This window comes from Panthera pardus, unplaced genomic scaffold (genome assembly GCF_024362965.1).
Source record: "Panthera pardus isolate Hobbes unplaced genomic scaffold, ASM2436296v1 HiC_scaffold_24, whole genome shotgun sequence".
Taxonomy (NCBI): domain Eukaryota; kingdom Metazoa; phylum Chordata; class Mammalia; order Carnivora; family Felidae; genus Panthera; species Panthera pardus.
In genome coordinates, this window is record NW_026526810.1 from 136,004,667 (window position 1) to 136,024,286 (window position 19,620).

Genomic DNA, 19,620 nt, shown 5'->3' on the forward strand with positions numbered 1-19,620 from the left:
CACGCTGACGGCCCAGAACCTGCTTGGGATCCTCTCTCCCCCTCTCTCTGCCCCTCCCCCGCCCGCGCCCTCTTTCTGTCTCAAAATAAACATTTAAAAATAAATAAAATAAAACTAATTATTTTAAAAAAGGGGAGCACACTTTGGATCCCCTGCTGGATCTATATTAAGCAGAACGTGGGACTAATGCACTCTACTGCACATGACGTCGAGAATTTTTGGATAGTGTGAACTTTTGGACAGGCTAAGGGGCTCTGGAACTCCGGAGACCTCCGCCTGGGAGGCCCTGGATAGCTCCTGGAGGAGCGACACCTGAAAATTAAACACATCAGTGACAAGGGAGAGGAAAATAAGGCCCATTCTGTCCTTGGCGAAGCGGCGACGGGGCGGAGCCAACCCAGGCCCCGCCCACCGCCCGGCTCGACCAGTTGCGGTCGCCTTCCAAGGTGTCTTGGCCTGCGGGGCACTCGTAGTCCCCCGCTCTTCCCAGGTGACGCACATTTGAGCCGCCGTCGCTCGGCGGCGCGGGTTCGAGTCCCGGTCTCGGCGGCCATGGCGGACGCGGAGCCGGAGGCCGAGGACGGCAGCGAGGATGGGGGCGGCGGCGGGGGCGGCCGGGCTCCCCCCGGCCCCGGCGGCAGCGCCTCGCGCGTGGCCCCGCTGGACCCCGAGCAGCTGCGGCGGGTCCTGGAGCAGGTGACGAAGGCGCAGCCGCCGGCCGAGCGGCCGCCGCCGCCGCCCTTCGTCCCGCAGGACGCGGCGCGACGGCTGCGGGACGCGGCGCAGCAGGCCGCCTTGCAGCGGGGCCCCGGCGCCCAGCCCCCGCGCCCGCCGCGCCTGCTGCCGCCCCAGGTGAGGCGCCGGGAGGGACGTGGGGGAAACCGAGGCCCGGAGCGGGGCCGGGCAGCGGCGCGGCAGGAGAGGCGGCGTCCGCCCGCCCGAGAGCTCCGGGCGGCCCACACTGAGCGGTCACCGCGCCAGCGTCTGCAGCTCCTCCGACGCGCCTGCTGGGCCGCCGTCCCGCTTCCGAGCGCTGCCCGCGGCCTCCGTGCCGCCCGGCCCCTCGCGCGGGCCTGCGTCCGTTCACTCGGCGTCCGTCGAGCGCCCGCTGGGTTCCAGGCGCTGGCCTCGGCGCAAGCGCGGCCTCGCACACCCTCCGTGGAGGGCGAGAGGCAGACTCGGGGAGGGACGCGGCGGGGGCGGGGGACGCTGCTTTAGAGCGAGGAGCCCGCAGGCCTGACGCCGGAGCCGAGGCGTGGACGGATGGAAAGGAACCAGTGGGGAGGGCGGCGACTGCCAACTCGGGGGCTTGGGGCAGAACTAAGCACACAGCAGAGCGGTCTGAGGCGGGACTTGGCACCCTGGGGGGTCGTGCCCGGATTTGTAGCCGGTGCCCGGCACGGCGCCTGCCGCGCGCTGAACGAGGGAGACACGTGAGAGCACTCCGCATGCGACACCCCATCATGTGCCCGCGTTACTACCTCCTGGGGCCCGCAGCTCTTGGTTACTAGGGGAGTGGAGACCGGAGCCTGCTCTTCCAAGCCCAGGGGGTCAGGGGGAGCTCCTGCAGCCAGAGGTCCTTCCTGTCGTCTGTAAAGCCACGTCCCCTCTCAGAACTGGGGTTGCACGTGACACTAGCGCTTCTCGGCCCAAAGTTGCCAGAGAGATGCCGCTTCCACTAGGAGACACAGAGAGAGGATAGAATCAACAGCCTTCGTTGTTTTTTGTTTGTTTTGGTTTTTTAACCGAGTGATTTTGGCCGCCGGGAGTTGTACCGGGTTGGGGGTCAGGACTGGAGAGGTGTCTCGCCAAAGTTTGAGAAGACAGCTGTGAATCTGCCCAGACTCCTTCCTAGAGGTGTGACCTTGAGTAACCCAACCTCTTTGGGCTTTGGTTCCCTTATTGACATTGGATGAGCTTTCTAGCTCTGACTCCCACATAGGCGGAGTCAGAAGGGCGACGGTGGCTGCTGTTTGGGTGGCTCAGTCTGTTAAGTGTCCTACTTCCGCTCAGGTCATGATCTCCCGGTCGTTGAGTTCGACAGCCCGGAGCCTGGAGCCTGCTTCAGATTCTGTGTCTCCCTCTCTCCCTGCCTGCTCCTCCCCCCAAATAAATAAACATTAAAAAAAGAGAGAGACGGGTGATGGTGGCCGCTGTGTGCAGAGCGTCTACTCCATGCCTGGCACCACAGGGGGCTTACTTCCGGGCAAGCGCACAGAAGTGTTCGTATCAGCACTTTACAGATAAGGAACAAGCTCCGAGAGGCGGGGTGACTTTGCCCAGGGTTCTCCCACTCCAGCACCTGTTGAAGGTGACCCCAGCTCTTTGGGTTTGGTGTGGCAGCTTGAAGAGTCCAAAAGTGACATTGCCCGTCAAATGCAAGCGACCTTAATCAGCATTAAGCAGCACGACCGTATTCTGTGGCTGATCTAATTGGGATGACATAAATTCTGCCTGCACTCACAATAATGTAAGTTTGCTGTCGAGTCAGCCCCAGCTGTGCCACGGGGGCCACCGAGGCAAACCACGTGTGTTCCTTGCACCCGAGGAGGTTATGGTCTAACCAATGAGGTAAAACGTGACTCAGGTAACTTCTCATCGAGGTCGGAAAACTAGAGATAAAGGACCGATGCACTTAGAGAAAAGGAGAACTGATTTTGGGCTGAGGGGATCAGAAATGACTTAGTTGAAGAGATGGAAGTGTGGGTCCCAGTTGAAAATATGGAAGGCGACAGGCAGTGTTGGGGGGAGGGTGGAGTGTGCACTTAGAGGACCCCGGTCTCGTGGTTCTCTGCGGGGAGGGTGGTGTGGATCAGAAGGCACAGACCCAGTGGACGCACTCCCGTGGGTCGGATTTGGGCTCGCATCCCTCCCATGCTCCCCGTTCCTGCACCACAGAAACATTCCCAGTTTCTTCCAATATGCTGTGCCATTTTTCATGCGTCTGTGCATTCACTCATTTTTTCCTTGCACGTCAGACTACCTGTCCACCTGGCCAAAAATTCGGCCTTCTCGGGTCTCTTCTGGGAAGCCAGACCCTCCCCCACCCACCCACCAGGCTGTTCCTGCCTCCTGCCTCCTGCCTCTCTTATCGCACCTGCTGCCCCGTGGTGTCATTGTTTCCTGTCTGCATTCCTTAGGGAACCTAGTCTGCCTTCCACATCGGCAGTGGAGCTTTTCAGAGTACAGATTGCGGGGTGGGAGGTCCTGACTCGGCAGGTCTGCAGGTGACGGCCGGGGAAACTGCCCTCTTCCTCAGTGAGGCTAGGACTTGGCTGATGTTTTTGTTGTTGTTTTTTTTTAACTGAAGTATAGTTGACATACAGGATTATATTAGCTTCAGGTGTACAAGGTAGCGATTCCACAAGCCTGGGCGTTATTCAGTGTTTACCACGGTAAGTGCAGTCACCGTCTGGCACCGTACAGTGTGATTACAACGTTATCGGCTACACTTCCTATGCTGTGCTCTTCACCTCCGTGACTTACTTATTTTATAACTGGAAGTTTATACCTCTTAATCCCCTTCACCTATGTCACCCACCCCCTCACCCACACTGGCCTGCTTCTGTGTAGGCATTGGCACACGGAGATACCTTGTAAATTGTAAAAGTTTGCCGAGTGAAATAAACATATACCAAAGTATCGAGCATGATACCCACCTGGTAAACTCGTGGGGAGCCGATTTAAAAATTAGACCAGTTTTGCCACTGAAGTATTCCTAAAACAGTAGGATTTGGGGTGTGTGTGTGTGTGTGTGTGTGTGTGTGTGTGTGTGTGTGTTTAACGGCATTATCTGGTCATATCCTAAGAGCTTAGACATTCTAAGTGGTAGTAAGTGAAACAACTGTGATTATTAAAAGATAGTTGTCATTTGATTCACAGGTGGCCCAGGACTGGCCCTCAGGGGCCTCAGGGCACCAGCTGCGTACCCTTCCTCACCCAGGATATCGGATTGTGTCTGCTGTTTGTGGTACATGTGGAACACACACACAGACAGATGTACTCCCGTGTGGTTTCAGTGGGAGTTTTCATTCTGCTTCTTGTGACACTTGTATTGACCCCCCACTTGGTGTGGGGTCGAGTCCAAAGAGGGCCTGTCGGTGGCCCCAAATCAGTGGTTCTCGGCTGGGGACACTTGGCAGTGTCTGGAGACATTTTTGTCCCAAGAGAGGGCGTGCTACCGGCATCTAGTAGGTGGAGGCAGGGACACTGCTCAACATCCTGCAGTCACAGGATGGCCACCACAATAAAGAATTAATGGTCTGAAATGTCACTTGTGCCCAGGTTGGGAAAATCTGCTCTGCATGATGAGGTTCATCTTTCTTAACTCTCTGGAGAAGGATACTGATTTTCTTTCTTTCTTTCTTTCTTTCTTTCTTTCTTTCTTTCTTTCTTTCTTTCTTTCTCTTTCTTTCTTTCTTTCTTTTTCTTTCTTTCTTAATTTTTTAAAATTTTAATTTATTTTTTAGAGAGAGCATGAGTGGGGGAGGGGCAGAGAGAGAGGGAGACACAGAATCCGAAGCAGGCTCCAGGCTCTGAGCTGTCAGCACAGAGTCCGACGCGGGGTTCGAACCCACAATCCATGAGATCATGACTAAGCCGCCCAGGCTCCCTGATGCTGATCGTTTTTGCAGTGTGAGGCCATGAGCCTTGTGTCTTGCTGCCTCTCCCCTGAGCCCATGACAGGTGTATACCTAACATTGTGTCTGGCACATAGTAACTGCTCAGTAATTATCTGTGGAATATTGTCGAGGGCAGCCCTCCCCTTCGGTGGGTGGTTTGCTCTTGCAGACCGTGCTGCCTTGACCCTCCCAAGACCTACATCTTTGTACCTATGCCAGTGTTTCTTATGGAACCCAAGAAGCAGAATTGCCACATCGGGAAGTACGTGCACTGAACGCTTTCTTAGATGTTAAAAAGTTGTTGAAGATAGCATCCTGCTCCCAGGTATGTGCCCTGGAGAAACTCACACACGTGAACACAGACACCCGCGAAGGTTCCACGCAGACAACAAGAGCGCAAGGTTAGGGACACTTGCCCGTCAACGGGCGAGTGTTCTCAGACTGCGGAGGAAATGAGAGCTACACACCGCGGTGTGGATGAATTTCACAAGCCGGACAGGAAGTAAGACACCTGAAAACGCTGCACCAGCTTGTAGCAGGTCATGTACGCTTACATGAAGTTTAAAAACACGCCCAAACCGAAGTGCAGATTTTGGGGGGTAGCTCCGTAGATAATATAAAAATGCGTGTGAATGACAAATAGCACTCAGGAAGGCACGCAGGCTGGGAGAACAGCACAGAGCTTCACCTCAAAGGGAAGTGCTGCATGTTTTAAGGCAGGTGGTGGGAACCTGTGTTACATTGCTCCTTATGGCTTCTTTGTTTCTAGGATTTCATGAAAAATGGAAAAAGAAAAAAAAAGAGCGTATGTATTGAACTGAATCCAGGTTAGAGTACTAAGAATTCCAAGTAAATACAAATCAACTGTAAAGAAGGATATTTCTTATTAGTTCATGAAATCAATTTAGTAGATTGTGACTACCTTTATTTATTTATTTATTTATTTATTAAATGTTTATTTTTGAGAGAGAGAGAGCCCATGAGCAAGCAGAGGAGGGTCAGAGAGAGAGGGAAACACAGAATCTGAACAGACTCCAGGCTCTGAGCTGTCAGCACCGACCCCCATGCAGGGCTCAAACCCATGAACTGCGAGATCATGACCTGAGCTGAAGTAAGATGCCCAACAGACTGAGCCACCCAGGCACCCCTGTGTTTATTTTTTAAATGTTTTATTTTTTTGGGGGGGTAGACAAAGTATCCAAAGCAGGCTCTGTGCTGTCAGCACAGGGCCCAATAGAGGGCTCAAACTCATGAACCAGGAGGTCATGATCTGAGCCAAAGTCAGACACTTAACTGAGCCACCCAGGCACCCCTTGACTAGTATTTTTTTAAAAAAACAACGTAGGATAGATCCTATCAAAAGGCATTTGTATAGAAATGGTAAGTGGTTTCATGAACTTTTAATTTGTTTATGCAAATGTTTCGACATGCACATATGGATGTGAGGTCAAGTGTATCACTAGAAACAGTACAGGTACGTTAAATAGACTCACATACAAGATGGATTTTATAATTTAGAAACACGTGTGATAATACAGTTAAGATGAGAGCAAAATGGTAGAACCATTGATAAGCCTAACGCTTTTCTCTTTCTGTCTTTAAGCAACTGGAAGCCATTTGTGTCAAGGTAATATCTGGAGAAATGACAGACCGGGAAAGGCCGACGCCCCCGCTGGCCACCCTCCAGCCCAGGACAGCCGGGCTGAGCCAGCCACCCAGGGGGGCGCCCGGCGTGCTGGGGCTCCGGGCACAGCCGCGCTTCCCAAGTAACTACCCTCCGATTCGGGTGTTTGTACAGAGGCCACTGCCCGCCCTGCAGCTGGTGGTTCCGCAAGGACCGGGCGCCACGCCGGCCCCTCTGTCAGCTTCTGACCCACCGGCGGTGACATCTGTTTCATCCGGTTCAGCGAATTTCTTTATTTCCAGCTTGCACACAGAACACACAGAGAAGCTAAAAAAATCTTTAAAAGTGAAGACGCGTTCTGGACGGATATCTCGACCGCCCAAGTATAAAGCCAAAGATTATAAGTTCATCAAGACGGAGGACCTGGCTGACGGTCGCTTGTCAGATTCTGACGATTACTCAGAGCTGAGTGTGGAAGATGACGACGACCAGAGGGGAAAGCGGGCGCTGTTTGACCTGTCGAGCTGTTCCCTGAGGCCCAAGACTTTCAAGTGTCAGACGTGTGAGAAGTCCTACATAGGAAAAGGGGGCCTGGCCCGGCATCTTAAACTCAATCCAGGCCACGGCCACCCAGAACCGGAGGTGTCTCTGTCTGAGAAGGCCAACGGGAGCACGATCCGAGGCTGTGCCGAGGGCAGGACGGCTAGCCTACCGTCCCCGGGGCTGCCCACGTCAGCTCTTCTGGGTGAGGAAGGGGCCCAGTCACCACCGTGTGGCCTGCAGGTAATGTTTCTACTGGTGACTGTGTCCTTCTTCCTGCCCATCCCGAAGTGGGGCTTTATGGTATCTGATGGGGGTTCAGGTGAAGGCTCAAGTAGGTCCAAGGTCACGGCAGGGGCTCTGAGACACCCCCGCCCCCCCCCCCCCCCGCCCCCGGTCTGTACCGCCGCCCGACCAGCAAGGCGCTGTGCACCCTCTGTGTGGGGTACTCGCCAGCCTCACTGGGCGTGTTCGATGGGAACATAGCCGCGAATTCTCTAGCTCTGGTCAGCAACGCGAGCCGCAGAGCACTCCGGTCTTGCTGCTGAAGTCACAGCGGGCCCCGAGAAAGGTCTCAGTTGGGAGCGATGGTCCCCGGGGCGCTTCCTGGAGCGTCAGCAGCGACATGCCATCTTCGCGTCTTGCCCCTTTGGAAACTCACAAGCAGACAAGGCAGGTCGAAGCCACTCTGACTTTGCACCACCACGCCACAGTTGAGGGACAGCAGTTTCAGGTTCCTAAACGTGTCGTGTGCCCTCGTGTGCCGCATACGAGCGGTCAGGTATTTACGAAATGCGGACGGATCACTTGAACGAACGGCAGACCTCTGTGGTCACCCTCACCTGCTTCGCTTGAACCTCCCTGCTTCCTTCTCCTTTGACTTGTGTTGGCTTTTATTTGTGTCTGTGCTTCTGGCTAGACAATCGTATTTGCAGTTCCTGAAATGTTAGACAAACCAGCACTGGAACTGACTCGGCTGTCGCTGGGAGTTTGTGATTTTAGTGACTCGGAAGACGTTGTCATCGAGAGCCTGTCTGCTCCGGCCACCTCATTCCCTGCAGCGGGACGGGGGTTCCTGAAGGAGGGGTGAGGCTGGTGGCCGCTTTGGCTTTCAGATGGGTTCCTTGGGGCCTGAACAGATCTTGTCTGGGCCCGGCTTATCTGTACTGAGGTCTAGTGGCAGAACCACGGAACAGCCCCGTGTGAGGATTCAAAAGTACTCTGTCCCCTGTAGCGTTAGCCTGAGTACTAGTAACACGGACACTAACAATATACTGTTGATTGCACGCCTCCTTTGGGCGGGAGTGTTGTAAGTCTTCTCCATCCCGTGAGAGCCCCGAAAGTCAGGTGCAAGACACGTGCATGGGGCTCAGATGATGGTGGGCATCCCGTCGGGGCACACCTAGGACTCTGCCAGGTGGGAACGAGACTGAGGTTGAGGTCTTCTGACTTCAAAGCCCACACTCTAGGCTGCCTTGTTGGGGAAGGTTCTGCACCCCTCATGGCTGGTAAAACCCCAACTTTGAGAAACCTCTCTACCTTTTTTTTTTTTCTTTTTAATATTTATTTATTTTTGAGAGAAAGAGAGAGAAAGTGTGAGTAGGGAGGGGGAGAGAGAGAGGGAGAATCGCAAGCAGGCTCCTCACTGTCAGTGCAGATACTGACTCGGGGCTCAAACTCACGAACTGAGATCATGACTTGAGCCGAAATCAGACGCTCAACCGACTGAGCCACCCGGGTGCCCCTCTCTCTACTTTCTTAAGTTGAAATGGGACCACGGTGATCTATAGTTCATCATCCAAACCAGGACATTCTGAGAGTGAAAGGGGCACTATTCACAATTCCAAGGGACAACAGGTGTGTGCGGGAGTGTCTCGGGTTGACCAGGCTAACCGGCACGTCCTGCTTCCTTCAGTGATGAAATGCGACCCCACGGCAGAAGCAGCGTGTGGATACCAGAGTCCCCGAGTGCAGGCCTGGCCTCGGGCATGGCGGCTGTCCAGACTGCGTGGGAGGGGTGCCTCCGGCTGCTGCGGTGGGGAGGGACACGCAGGCCTGTGTCTCTCCTGTCCTTTCCCGTGAGCAGACTCACGGCACCTAGGGCCACAGACAGACCTGGCGTTGCTCCTGCAGCTCCACTAGTGAAGATGTAGAGGGAAAATTCCGTAAGAGTTCAGGGGACTGACTTTGTGCCGGCTGCCACGTGAAGTGTGTTCCTTGAATCCATTTAAGCTTCCAGCAGTCCTGGGAGATGCAGGTGCATTGTTCCTGTTTTCAGAGGGGGAGTTGGCACCGAGTGAGGAAGTAGCTGGCGTCAGATCCAAGAGTCTGTCCAAAAGCCGTGCAAATCCACAAGACAGAGAGTAGACTAGCAGCTCCCAGAGCCTGGGGGCAGGGAAGAATGAATGATGCTGACGGGTGCAGGGGGGAGTATGAACATGTTTTGGGATTAGATGGTGGTGATGGTGACACACCCTTGTCAGTGCATGAAAATCTGAACTATAGATGTTCAAAGTATGAATTTCATGGCATTTGAAATATACCTGATAAAAAATAATAAAATTTTTAAAAATCACGCGTAAGGTATGAATGACCGAACTTCAGGTTCAGTTTTAAGATGACGGTGGTGTCAGAGAAGTCTCCTGTTTCATTTTGGGCAACTTCCAGGGTTATGGCTGGCCAACCCAGACTTACCGGCTGGCTAATACCGGATGTCTCAACAAGGAACTCTGTTGGGAAAGTTTAAGGTGCGTCGATTATAGTTAATGTGTCTTAATAATGCAGAGAAGAAATAATTTCTCAAGTTCTTTGCTTTTGACGTGACACTGTTTGGCTCTAGGATTGTCACTATGGCGTATAAAGTATGATTCTTTCATTTTTGTTTTGGGCACGTAACGCTCTCTAGAATAGCCCGTCTGTAGAAGTTGAAGACGCCTTGGTGTCTGAACCAGAAGATGGAAATTATTCGGCCTTCGTGGGATCAGAGAGACACCCAGGCCCTAGACGAATCGAGTTCGCAGCAGCCCCTGCAGAGGCCAGCGAGGCCGTCCTTGGGCGAGGCAGAGCCGCTCACCCGCGTGGGCGCTCCGGTGCCTGTGTGGCAGGTGCACAGAGCGCCTCGGCGGCCAGAGCCCGGCTCAAGGAGGTGCGTGGCTCTTAGACCCTGTTCTTGAAACCCGTGTCTTTGGCATGGCGTGTGGCAATCCGCTGGTAGGTTTCTGAGTCAAAAGTAAAACACCCAGAGCAACGAAATAGTTCGCCTGGAACGTAGTTGGACGAAGTGTGTAATAACTTCAGGAACAGTGTTACCTGAAATAATTCTAGGTTTACTGGTTTGGAATAACAAGAGGGCTTTCGGGCTGCCTGCCGTTACACGTTTGGGAATGATTGTAAGCTATGTCTTCATATAAGCAGTTTAGGAAACAGGCAGTTTCTATTTTTCTGTACAAAATTTTAAGGTACAAAATCATGTTTCAGGTTTTGAACCCTGGAATCTCCATTCCAGTCCCTTGAAAGTAAGCTTAGTGAATTTAAGGGGACTGATTTAGAAAAGTGAGACCCTAAATTCATCCCGATTGTCTTTGGCTCGGCGGTATTTATTTGCCTGGTAACGGCCAGCTGCGTGTCTTAAAGAAGTGAACAGGAGCAAAGAGAGTGCGAGGTAGTGAGTGAGCGAGACAGCTGCTCTCAGAGTGGCCACCAGGGAACCAGGGCCTCCAGAGTCACACACAAGGGGACGAGAGGTTCTCGGTGAGGAAGCTTTCCTAGAAAGCGTCATGAGCTTACATATTCTAGCTGGAAGTTTAAACCCAGTGACTTCGCTTTCCTCTCATTGGGCTTGTCCATTAATCCCGGATGACAGATTTTAGGAGCAGGAGGGAAGGTGGTCCTCGACTCGATTCAGTCATTAACACTTGAAATACCGCCATCTATTGAGCACTTTGTGCGTGGCAGCTCGGCCACGCTCTCCGCCCTGCCCCCAAGCTAAGTTCCAGGTTTACTTCATTTCATTGGTTCCATAATCATTATCTCCACTTAATAGATGACGAACCCGAATGGTTCGTGAGCTCCCTGTGCCTCTTAAGACTTCCTGTCTCTGAGACTGGTCCCTTCCCCGTCCACATCATTGCCGCCCTGGGTGACCTTGCCCTGGGTGACCTCCTCCGTCTGGTTTCTCAGGCCATCCTCCCTCGAGGACACCCACGTACTTCCTGTACCTGCTAATTCACTTGGCTCCTGAGCCTCAGCGCTCCCACGGGGCGGCCCGGCCTGTACCTCCCCTGCCCTCCCCTTCCAAGGGGAGCCCCCAAGCTCGCTTCCTGTCTAACTTGCCCGGGGGTCTGCCCTGCGCCCAACTGGGAACCCACAGTCATTCATGCTCCTCCCCTAGTCCTGAGGACTGTGCCCTCCCCGCATCCCTCTCCCCACACCCCCCACCCCTGCATTCACCTCGGGGCCTCCTCTTCTTTGGCCTGTCCTTTGGCGGTGGTCTCCCAACCGCAGGCTGCCCCACACTTGTTTGCATTTTCATCTCGGGCACTAGTTAGTGCCCCCGGAGAGCAGGGAACACCGTTCCTTCTCCAGGACCTGGTACCCCCCTCTACGCTCAGCCGTCCCAGGGGAGTCAAACTTTGATTCCAGAATTGGTCACAGACTTTGTTAACGGATCGAGTGAGATCGTTAACAAACAGAATGTTAGAGAGTCGCTTAATCACTGCGATTTGGGGGAACTTTAGGTCTTTTATATTCTTCGGCGCCAACTTTTTGGCTGCTGGGGATTATTTTGGGGCTTTTGAAGCTGTTAAATGCTTTCTTCTGGCAGTTTCTCCAGCAGTGTGACCGAGAGGCTCTCGTGGACCTGGTGCTGCCTCAGCTGGCTCAGGTGGTGACCGTGTACGAGTTTCTTCTGATGAAGGTGAGTCTCCTGAGCGTGTCTAGAGGACGCACGGCCGATTTGAAGTTATTTCGAAAGACATCCTTCGCATTTGTTTTAGAACGAGCCGGGCCGTTTGGAATCGTGTCCCTCCTCCAGGACAGAGCTGAGGGGAGCCTGCTGGCCCCACCGGTGCCTACTCGGCCAGGTCTCCCAGAGGCTGCTCGAGGACCCCCTTGCCTGTTTTAACCTCATGTGGGAGGCAAGAAAGTGGTGGCAGCAAAGCAGGGCCGGCCCCCGGTGCCCGTCACCTTCCTCTCGGGCACCTCCTCCCTGGTGAGCCCGCTCTGACTCGGAGAGGTGCCGGCACGGCTCCCGGGAGGAGTGAAGGCCTGGGCCCCTCCTGCCTGCCGGCCCGTCCCCGGGACCTTTCCGTCTCCCCTTCCTGCCCCCCCCGCGACCCCTTCTTCGGGGCTTCGGCCCACAGTCCCCCTGCGGCTGTCACCCTGGAGGTGGTCTGCTCTGTGGCCCCGTCCGGGGCCAGGCACGTGTGGGCTGTCATTGGCGAGTGGAGGAGATGACGGGCCGCGGACGGCCTGACAAGCTCGTATCCTTCCCGCCTCCAAGCCCCTGTGTTTGTCATTTCGTTGCCTCTGGTTAAAACATTTCTTGTCACCTTTATCTTCACAAAGGTTGAGACAGGTCATCTAGCAAAACCTTTGTTCCCAGCTGTGTATAAGGAATTTGAAGAGTTGCATAAAAGGGTTAAGAAAATGTGCCAAGATTACCTCAGTGGTTCTGGTCTGTGTTCCCAGGAGCCTCTGGAAATAAGCAACGACAAGGTAACGGTCTCACCTGGGAAGAAAGTTTTGCTTTTAGATTTGCTAAAAGAAGGATATGCGTGTAAAGAGGAGAATGTTGTTATTTTTACTTATTTATTTTTTTAAAGTAATCTCTATGCCCAATGTGGGGCTGGAATTCATGACCCCGAGATCGGGAGTCGCTCGCTCCACTGACTGAGCCAGACAGGCACCCCTGAGGAGGCTGTTTTCAGTAGTGACATCTTCATAGCCAACTGCTTTTCAGCTCTTTTTCCCACCAAGTGACTGTTTTATTTTAGTTTATTTTGAGAGAGAGAGCGCACGTGTGGGAGGGGCAGAGAGAGAGAGAGAGAATCCCAAGCCAAATGCGGGGCTCGAACTCATGAACCATGACATCATGACCTGAGCTGAAATCAAGAGTCGGAAGCTTAACCAACTGAGGCTGCTGGGCGCCCGACATTTTTTAAAAATTTTTTTTAATGTTTATTTATTTTTTGAGAGAGACAGAGTGTGAGTAGGGGAGGAACAGAGAGAGAGGGAGACACAGAATCTGAAGCAGGCTCCAGGCTCTAGGCTCTGAGCTGTCAGTACAAGCCGACACAGAGCTCGAACTCATAAACAGTGAGATCATGACCTGAGCTGAAGTCGGCCACTTAACCGACTGAACCACTCAGGCACCCCCCCTCCCCCAACATTTTTTTAATATAAAAGCAAACGGTGCTTGTTTCAGAAAACTCAGGAATGCGGACGGGCTGACTGAACCTTGAAAGGTCCAGAACACTCTCACTCAGTGGTGACTGCAGTGCTTACTGAGGGCTGGGGGACGGTGACCATAGATCCTGTCCGTGGCTGTTCAGACACAGTTCTCATTCCCCTGTCATTGTCTCCATCAAGTTGCCTCTGGCTGTACTGGGTCCTGGGCAGAAATCTGGTTTGAACTGATGTGGTTTTACTTGTTTTGGATAAAACCCTTTGCTGGGCTTAGCGTGCCCCACGTGGCCACATCATTCAGGGGTCCGTGCTGGCCGGGCCCCCAGGTCTCAGGCCCACCTTGAAATGGAGCACTGAGTGATGCCATGCTTTTAAGTAATGCTTGTTTATTTAAAAACATACTTGTACAATGGTAGCTGGGGCACACTCGTGTCTCAGAGACTGTCTCTAAACTACTGAAAATACTTGTAGGTTTAGAGAAGGAAAATGTGGGGCAGAGGGGGCGGGAACCTGGCGGTGGGCAGTGAAGGTTAAATGGATCATTGTGTTGGGGTCAATCATGGGAGGGGTCTTTCTGGGTCAGGGCAGTCCTTACTGCTGGAGGGGGTAGTTTCGGTTCCCATCAGGGTACGCTTTGCCCTCAGGGTCTGCTGCCTGAGCCAGGGGACCCTGGAAAGGAGAGCCCCACTAGTGCGTCTGAGGGCAGGAAGGGGCAGCCACAGCCCTCTTTCACAACCACAAGGAACACTTGGGCCTGTTGCTTCAACTGCTCTCAAGATTTCATTGACCTGGTCATGGGTCTGCCCGCCTGTTCTTAGGGTTAGTGTCACGCAGACTAGGTTACTTCCGTAGCAAGAAGTCTTGATCCACACTCTGACAGAACGAGGGTTGTTTTGTTTTTGTTCTTTTTTTTTTTGGGGGGGGGGGTTGGTCATTAGTTTTATACAAATGCAACATTTATTTATTAAAGCTTATGTATTTATTTTGAGAGAGAGAGAGTATGTGCTGGCAGAGGAGGGGCAGAGAGGGGGAGAGAGAGAATCGCAGGTTGGTTCCGTGCTGTCCGTGCAGAGCCCGACGTGAGGCTCGAACCCACCAACTGTGAGCTCGGGACCTGAGCCGAAATCAAGAGTCGGATGCATAACCGACTGAGCCATCCAGGTGCCCCAAGAGTCACGTGTTTTTTAAACTGTGAGCTCGGCAGGTGTGGGTGTCCTCCCGTCACAAGGCAGACTGGACACACACGGCTGCTGTGCACGCCTGTCAGGACCCACACTCGCAGGCAGTTCAGGCCGAGCCACAGCCTCCTAGGGGCACAGACCGTGGCTTAGCTTGCAAGGGGACACAGACAGGCTGGGAGGCACTGAATTCAAGGGGCTGTCTGTCTTCTGCTCAGACCTTGATCTGCTGCCCCTCCTTCCCTGCCTCCTCCCCTCCTGCTCCGTGGTCCCTTCCCGTGTTCACGTGTAAACAGTGACAGCTGTCGCTTCACAGAATGCCCCCAGGGCAGCTGCAGCCCCCTCACAAGACCAGGAAGATTCCGGGAGCACAGAAGCCGGGGCCCAACATGACCCTCAGACTCCCAGACCCTCACCCTGTCCACTGCCTGCAAGAGGAGATATTGTTCTGGAATGGGTGGGATTGTTTTCTGCCGGTTCCAGTGGAAATCAAACACAGGAGAACAGGAGGCAAGCAGTCACTCCGGTGTCCGATGCCGTCTGACTGCCGACGACACTGAGGACAGCGTAGTGAATTAAAAAAGAAAAACCCCTTTGGTGTCCTCTCTGCACCGTGCTAACACAGAACCTTCTGGTTCTGATAGGACCCGTTTTCTCCCCAGCTGTTCCACGGAACTTCTCACGTGTCTTTGTTTCTCCCGTCGTTCGGGCGGCCCCTCTCGGACGCGCCTCGGCCCTGCCATTACTGCCGACGTGCTGCTGAGCGCAGCTCCTCTCTGTCACCCTCCCTCCTCAGGTGGCCGAGTCTTTAGGAATCACAGAATTCCTGAGGAGGCGGGAAGCGCACACAGAGTGCGTCCCAGCGCAGCGCACCAGCGGGGACACGGGCTGGGACCCCCGGGCCGAGCTGAAGGAGGCCGGCCAGCAGAAGCGGGGAAACGAGGTGGGTGCCGTCGAAGCGGGTGCGGTGCCGAGTTTCGGCGCTTTGACTGCAGCCCACGGCGCTGTCCTCCGGGGAGGAGCGGTGCGAGCCTGCCCGCTCCCTCCTAGGCTTAGCTCCCCCGGTGTCCTCTTTGCAGACCGCGGACGGGGCGCCGGCCTGGGTGAAGAAGACCAGAAGAGACCCTCCGCCCCAGGACACCACTGACGGCGGAGCCCCAGCCGCCAACCAGGGTAAAGCGCCTCCCAGGCCTGCTTCTCACTCCTGGGTGCCCCTGTGGCCGGATTGAAGAGAACCTGGTTTCTCTCAAGTCTTATCCCCACCTCCCGGGGTCCTGTGGTTCTCTCTCGTTCCCTGTAACTCTCGAGGTCTGTGAGGCTCTCTCGAATCCCTTATTGAAATGAAGAGCCCATGTCTGGGGCCTGGCTGTAAGTGCCGGCTGAGGTTTAACCCTGGAAACAAGCCCTCCTCTGGCTTTTATTCTGTTCGAACCAGAACCTCTCAACCAGACCCTGAGCCTACAGCGCACTGAGAATGGTTCTGCTGCTTCCTAAAACTGCCCGATACCCTGCTTGACCCTCAAGTCTCCAATGGAAAGAGGCATTCTGCTCTTTAGAACTTACGACTGAATTCTGCTGCAGGGGAGGGCAGCTTTATTCAGGGAGAGCAGTGGAAACCCGGGCCCCTGTTGGCCACACGGCTCCCCTCACCTGACTAATCAGTATCGCCTCTGAACTTCATCCACACTTGGAAGCTGCCAGTCCCGAGTAGCAAGGAGAGTTTACGTGTCCACGCGTTCTGCCAGGAAGTTACTCTGGACCTGCTGGTCTTGGACAGCGAGCGCAGTGAGCAGGCCATGTCACGGCACATGGACGCTTACCTGTTTTTCTTGAACTGTTTAGGTCCTGCCCTTCCAGCGAGCGGGAACGCCCCTCGCCGTCCAGGAGGAAGCCACATGGCGCCGGTGTCTGGTCGCGCAGGCCGGCAGCTGCAGGCATTTGCTGACCCCAAGGCCAAGAGCGGGTGTGGGGCTCCTGCTCTCTCGTGCGAGAACGTCAGTGGGCTGAGTGTGTGTCCTCAGTCAGGAGAGCCCGGGACGCAGACACAGGGGCGCGTGCCAGCCCTCCCTGGAGAGAATGCTCAGGAACGCTCCGCAGACTGGAACGGAACTGGGAACAGCCCGGGCAGCGGGGATCTCTGCAGGACCCTGATGTTCCCTGGAGGGGTGGCATCCCTGCCGCCTTCCGGGCCTGGAGACCTTGAGAGGCATGGCTCCCTCTGGAAAGGCCCACGGTCTGGCCCCAGCGACGTCCTGTTTCCAGAGGCTGCCGGCCCTCTGCTGGAGAGGGTTTTGTCTGTGGACGTGGGGCCAGCTGACTGCATCCCCAGGACCGTGCCCGAGCCGGGGCCTCAGCCGGCCCAGGCCGGGTCGCCGCCCACCGATGGTGGTCAGGGAAGCCACGCAGGGGGTGTGGACCACTTCCCCGCCGGGCCCGAGGCGCACGCTGACCAGAGAGAACTGGAGAACATTGTTGCTGCTGGAGAAGCCGTGGCTTTTGAAATCACCAACGGGTGCCATGAATTTTTGTCTCAGGGACGGGAACAGATATTTATTCAGACTTCCGACGGCTTGATCTTGTCCCATCCGGGTTCCATGGTGTCCGGGGAGGAAGATGTTGTCATAGTGGCCGGTATGGAGGGGCCCGCCCTGCAGACGGCCCCCCCGGAAGGGGTCCCTCTAGAAACCACAGAGGCAGAGCCCTCACAGTGAAGCAGAGCCGGACCTCAGTCCTGGACGTGTGTGTGTTTTATCCAAAGAAGGTCTATGTGAAGTAATGTGTATTTTTCTACTGTGAATACAGACACAAACGGACATCTTATTTATAAAGAATAACGTCTTTTTACTTGACCGTCTGTCTACCTTCTCCTGTATCTTGCTTGCCTTCGTGCTGATGGCAGAGCGGTCCCCTGACGCAGCCAGCCTTAGAGACGACCCACAGTTAGCACCACGACACTGTTACTTGCCACCTTGCTCCCCCAGAACCATGTCCCTTTCTCTCCTGGGTGATGTGCTGCTTTCCCGCCACATCTGGGTTTATTAAAGATCTAAGTTCGCCATCCTGCCCCCACCCCCGGGAAGTAGGAAAGAAAATCGTTTCTGCTTGTACTTAATGCATGAGGGGCCCACTGCAGGGGGCAGCTGAGGTCAGAGCCCCAGTCCTCTGGGGTCTCGCTCACAAAGTCACCTGTTAAGGTCTCTTCTCTTTTGAATGTTTTCCTTGGCTTCGTTAGGCGGAGCGAAAAAGGAAGGTGATTTGTCCACCTTCAGACGCCACAGGTGTCCTCTCCCCCAGGGAGACTGTCAGGAGGGACCCCGAGCAGGCAGTGCTGGGGATCCGGGCTATCCCCCACCCCCGGGCCCTGCTGTGCAGGCGCGGGCCTCGTCCCCGGCCATCTTCCTGTCTTTTTGCTTGATTTCAGAGCCAGTTCGACAGAGCAGAAGGGCGGTGTCCCAGGACACAGCAGCCAGCAACGAGCAAGCCACGGTACGTCCCACGGCCTCGAGCGTTTCTCAGGAGCCCAGAGCGAGTCCCGTCCTGGGGCCCTGGAGTGAGGACCGAGCCTCCTGCCTGGGGATCGTTCAGAACCCTCGTCAGGCACCTAATGCAACAGACTGAGTCCAACCTGGCCCCGTGGTCCATGGTCTGGACCCAGGCCCTTTAAATACAAATTTAGTTTCAATTTATAGGATATTACGGAACATCCCAGTGCATCTTACTTTCACCATTGTGGATGTGCTTCTATAAGTGGATAGTAAATTAGTAAATTTTACTAATGGAGTTAGTAATTTACATTAGTAAATTTAATGGAGTTAAACATCCTCATTCTGCTGAACAGAGCTGGAAACAACAGGGGGCCCTGGCAGTATGCTCATTAATTTTTTTTTAAGTTTATTTATTTTGAGAGAGAAAACCGGGCAGTGGGGGAGGGGGGAGGCAGAGAGAGAGAGGGAGACCGAGGATCTGAAGCAGGCTCTGTGCTGTCAGCAGCGAGCCCGATGCGGGGCTCGAACCCATGGACCTCGAGGTCATGACCTGAGCCTCCCAGGTCCCCCAGGATGCTCATTAATTTGACATTAATTTGACCTGCTGGTCGTGCTCCATTGAGGGGCCGACAGGCCTTTGCTCTGGGATACCTGTGCTGTACCCGCCAGGGCAGCGCTCACGAGGTCCCTGAGCGGGCAGATGTGTAAAACAGCTTCTACATCACAGCGCCACCTCAGCAAACTTTATTACATAGAAAACAAATGGACATTTTCTTTTCTCGTAAAGAATTTTCTTCTGCATTCACAGTACTTATAACTCGAGATGCTCAGATTAGGGGCAGGAGTGAAGAGGTGTCAGATCACAGACTCAGGGACAGATACCACCCAAGCGACTCCCCCGGGGGGCTGGTGTGGACCCTCAGTGAGGACGTGTTTTCAGCACTTACCTCCTACAAGTTCCTGTTCAACTGTTGTCACTACTAAATGCAATGAAGCAAAGTCCTTTTTCTCTGTTCCCTGGACAGCACGAGGGCCCTGCAGCCACCTCCCCCCCCCGCCCCCCACCCCAGTCAGGCTCTTCTGCCTCGTCCTCCCCAGGGGTCATGGGAGTGGGGGAGTGGGGAGCGTTGAATCAGAAGAGGGGCCGAGGGCGAGCCGGACCTCGATGTCCTCTGAGGTCTACATTTCAAAGAATGTCTATTTTCATCTGGGGAATAGTAAGCACGTAGCTTGAAATGCCAGAAGCTACCGGAAGGCCCGTGCCAAGCACTGCTGGCCCGGCCTCAGCCCTCTGCCCCTTCAGCCAAGACCAGCACCTTCTCCTTTCTGGTGATTCCCCTCCGTGTGTCTAAATTACGTCTCTCTCTCCGCTTTCTTGATTTATTCGCGGTAGATGGTATCCATGGCCTATTTCCTTGTGAGACACGGGACAGGGCTCGCACGCCTCCCCACCTCCCCCCCCCCCCACTAGCGTCCGTATGTCACAAGTGTTCAGTCAGAATTTAATGCTTACGTTGAAGGATAGATGCCGCTCACTGCTGAGTCTGGTGACGTGCTAGGATGACACGGACTTTGCCGGCAGCTTTCATTTTCCCTAGAGAGAACTGCCTTGGGTTTTTTCATTTGCTTGGTGGCTTTCTTTCTTTTTTTTTTTTTTTTGCTATTTCTTATTTTTTACTTATTTATTTTTAAAAGTTTATTTATTTTGAGAGAGCGAGTGGGGGAGGGGCAGAGAGAGAGGGAGACACAGAATCTGAAGGAGGCTC

The 19,620-nt window shown here is 54.3% G+C and overlaps 1 protein-coding gene across 2 annotated transcripts; it reads left to right on the top strand.

The window, feature by feature from the left end:
• Nucleotides 1–483: 483 nt before the first annotated feature.
• ZNF839 (zinc finger protein 839) lies at nucleotides 484–17,218 on the top strand. 2 transcript variants are annotated; one of them, XM_019462302.2, is made up of 8 exons: nucleotides 484–852; nucleotides 6,226–7,029; nucleotides 9,692–9,931; nucleotides 11,609–11,701; nucleotides 12,352–12,501; nucleotides 15,166–15,312; nucleotides 15,449–15,542; nucleotides 16,212–17,218. In XM_019462302.2, the coding sequence occupies exons 1-8, from the start codon at nucleotides 553–555 to the stop codon at nucleotides 17,078–17,080; spliced, it is 2,697 nt and encodes an 898-aa protein (XP_019317847.2). In that variant the 5' UTR covers nucleotides 484–552; the 3' UTR covers nucleotides 17,081–17,218. The 2 variants fall into 2 exon arrangements, with proteins under 2 accessions (XP_019317847.2, XP_019317848.2); XM_019462303.2 differs by lacking the exon at nucleotides 484–852 and adding an exon at nucleotides 2,211–2,470.
• The last annotated feature ends 2,402 nt before the right edge of the window (nucleotides 17,219–19,620 follow it).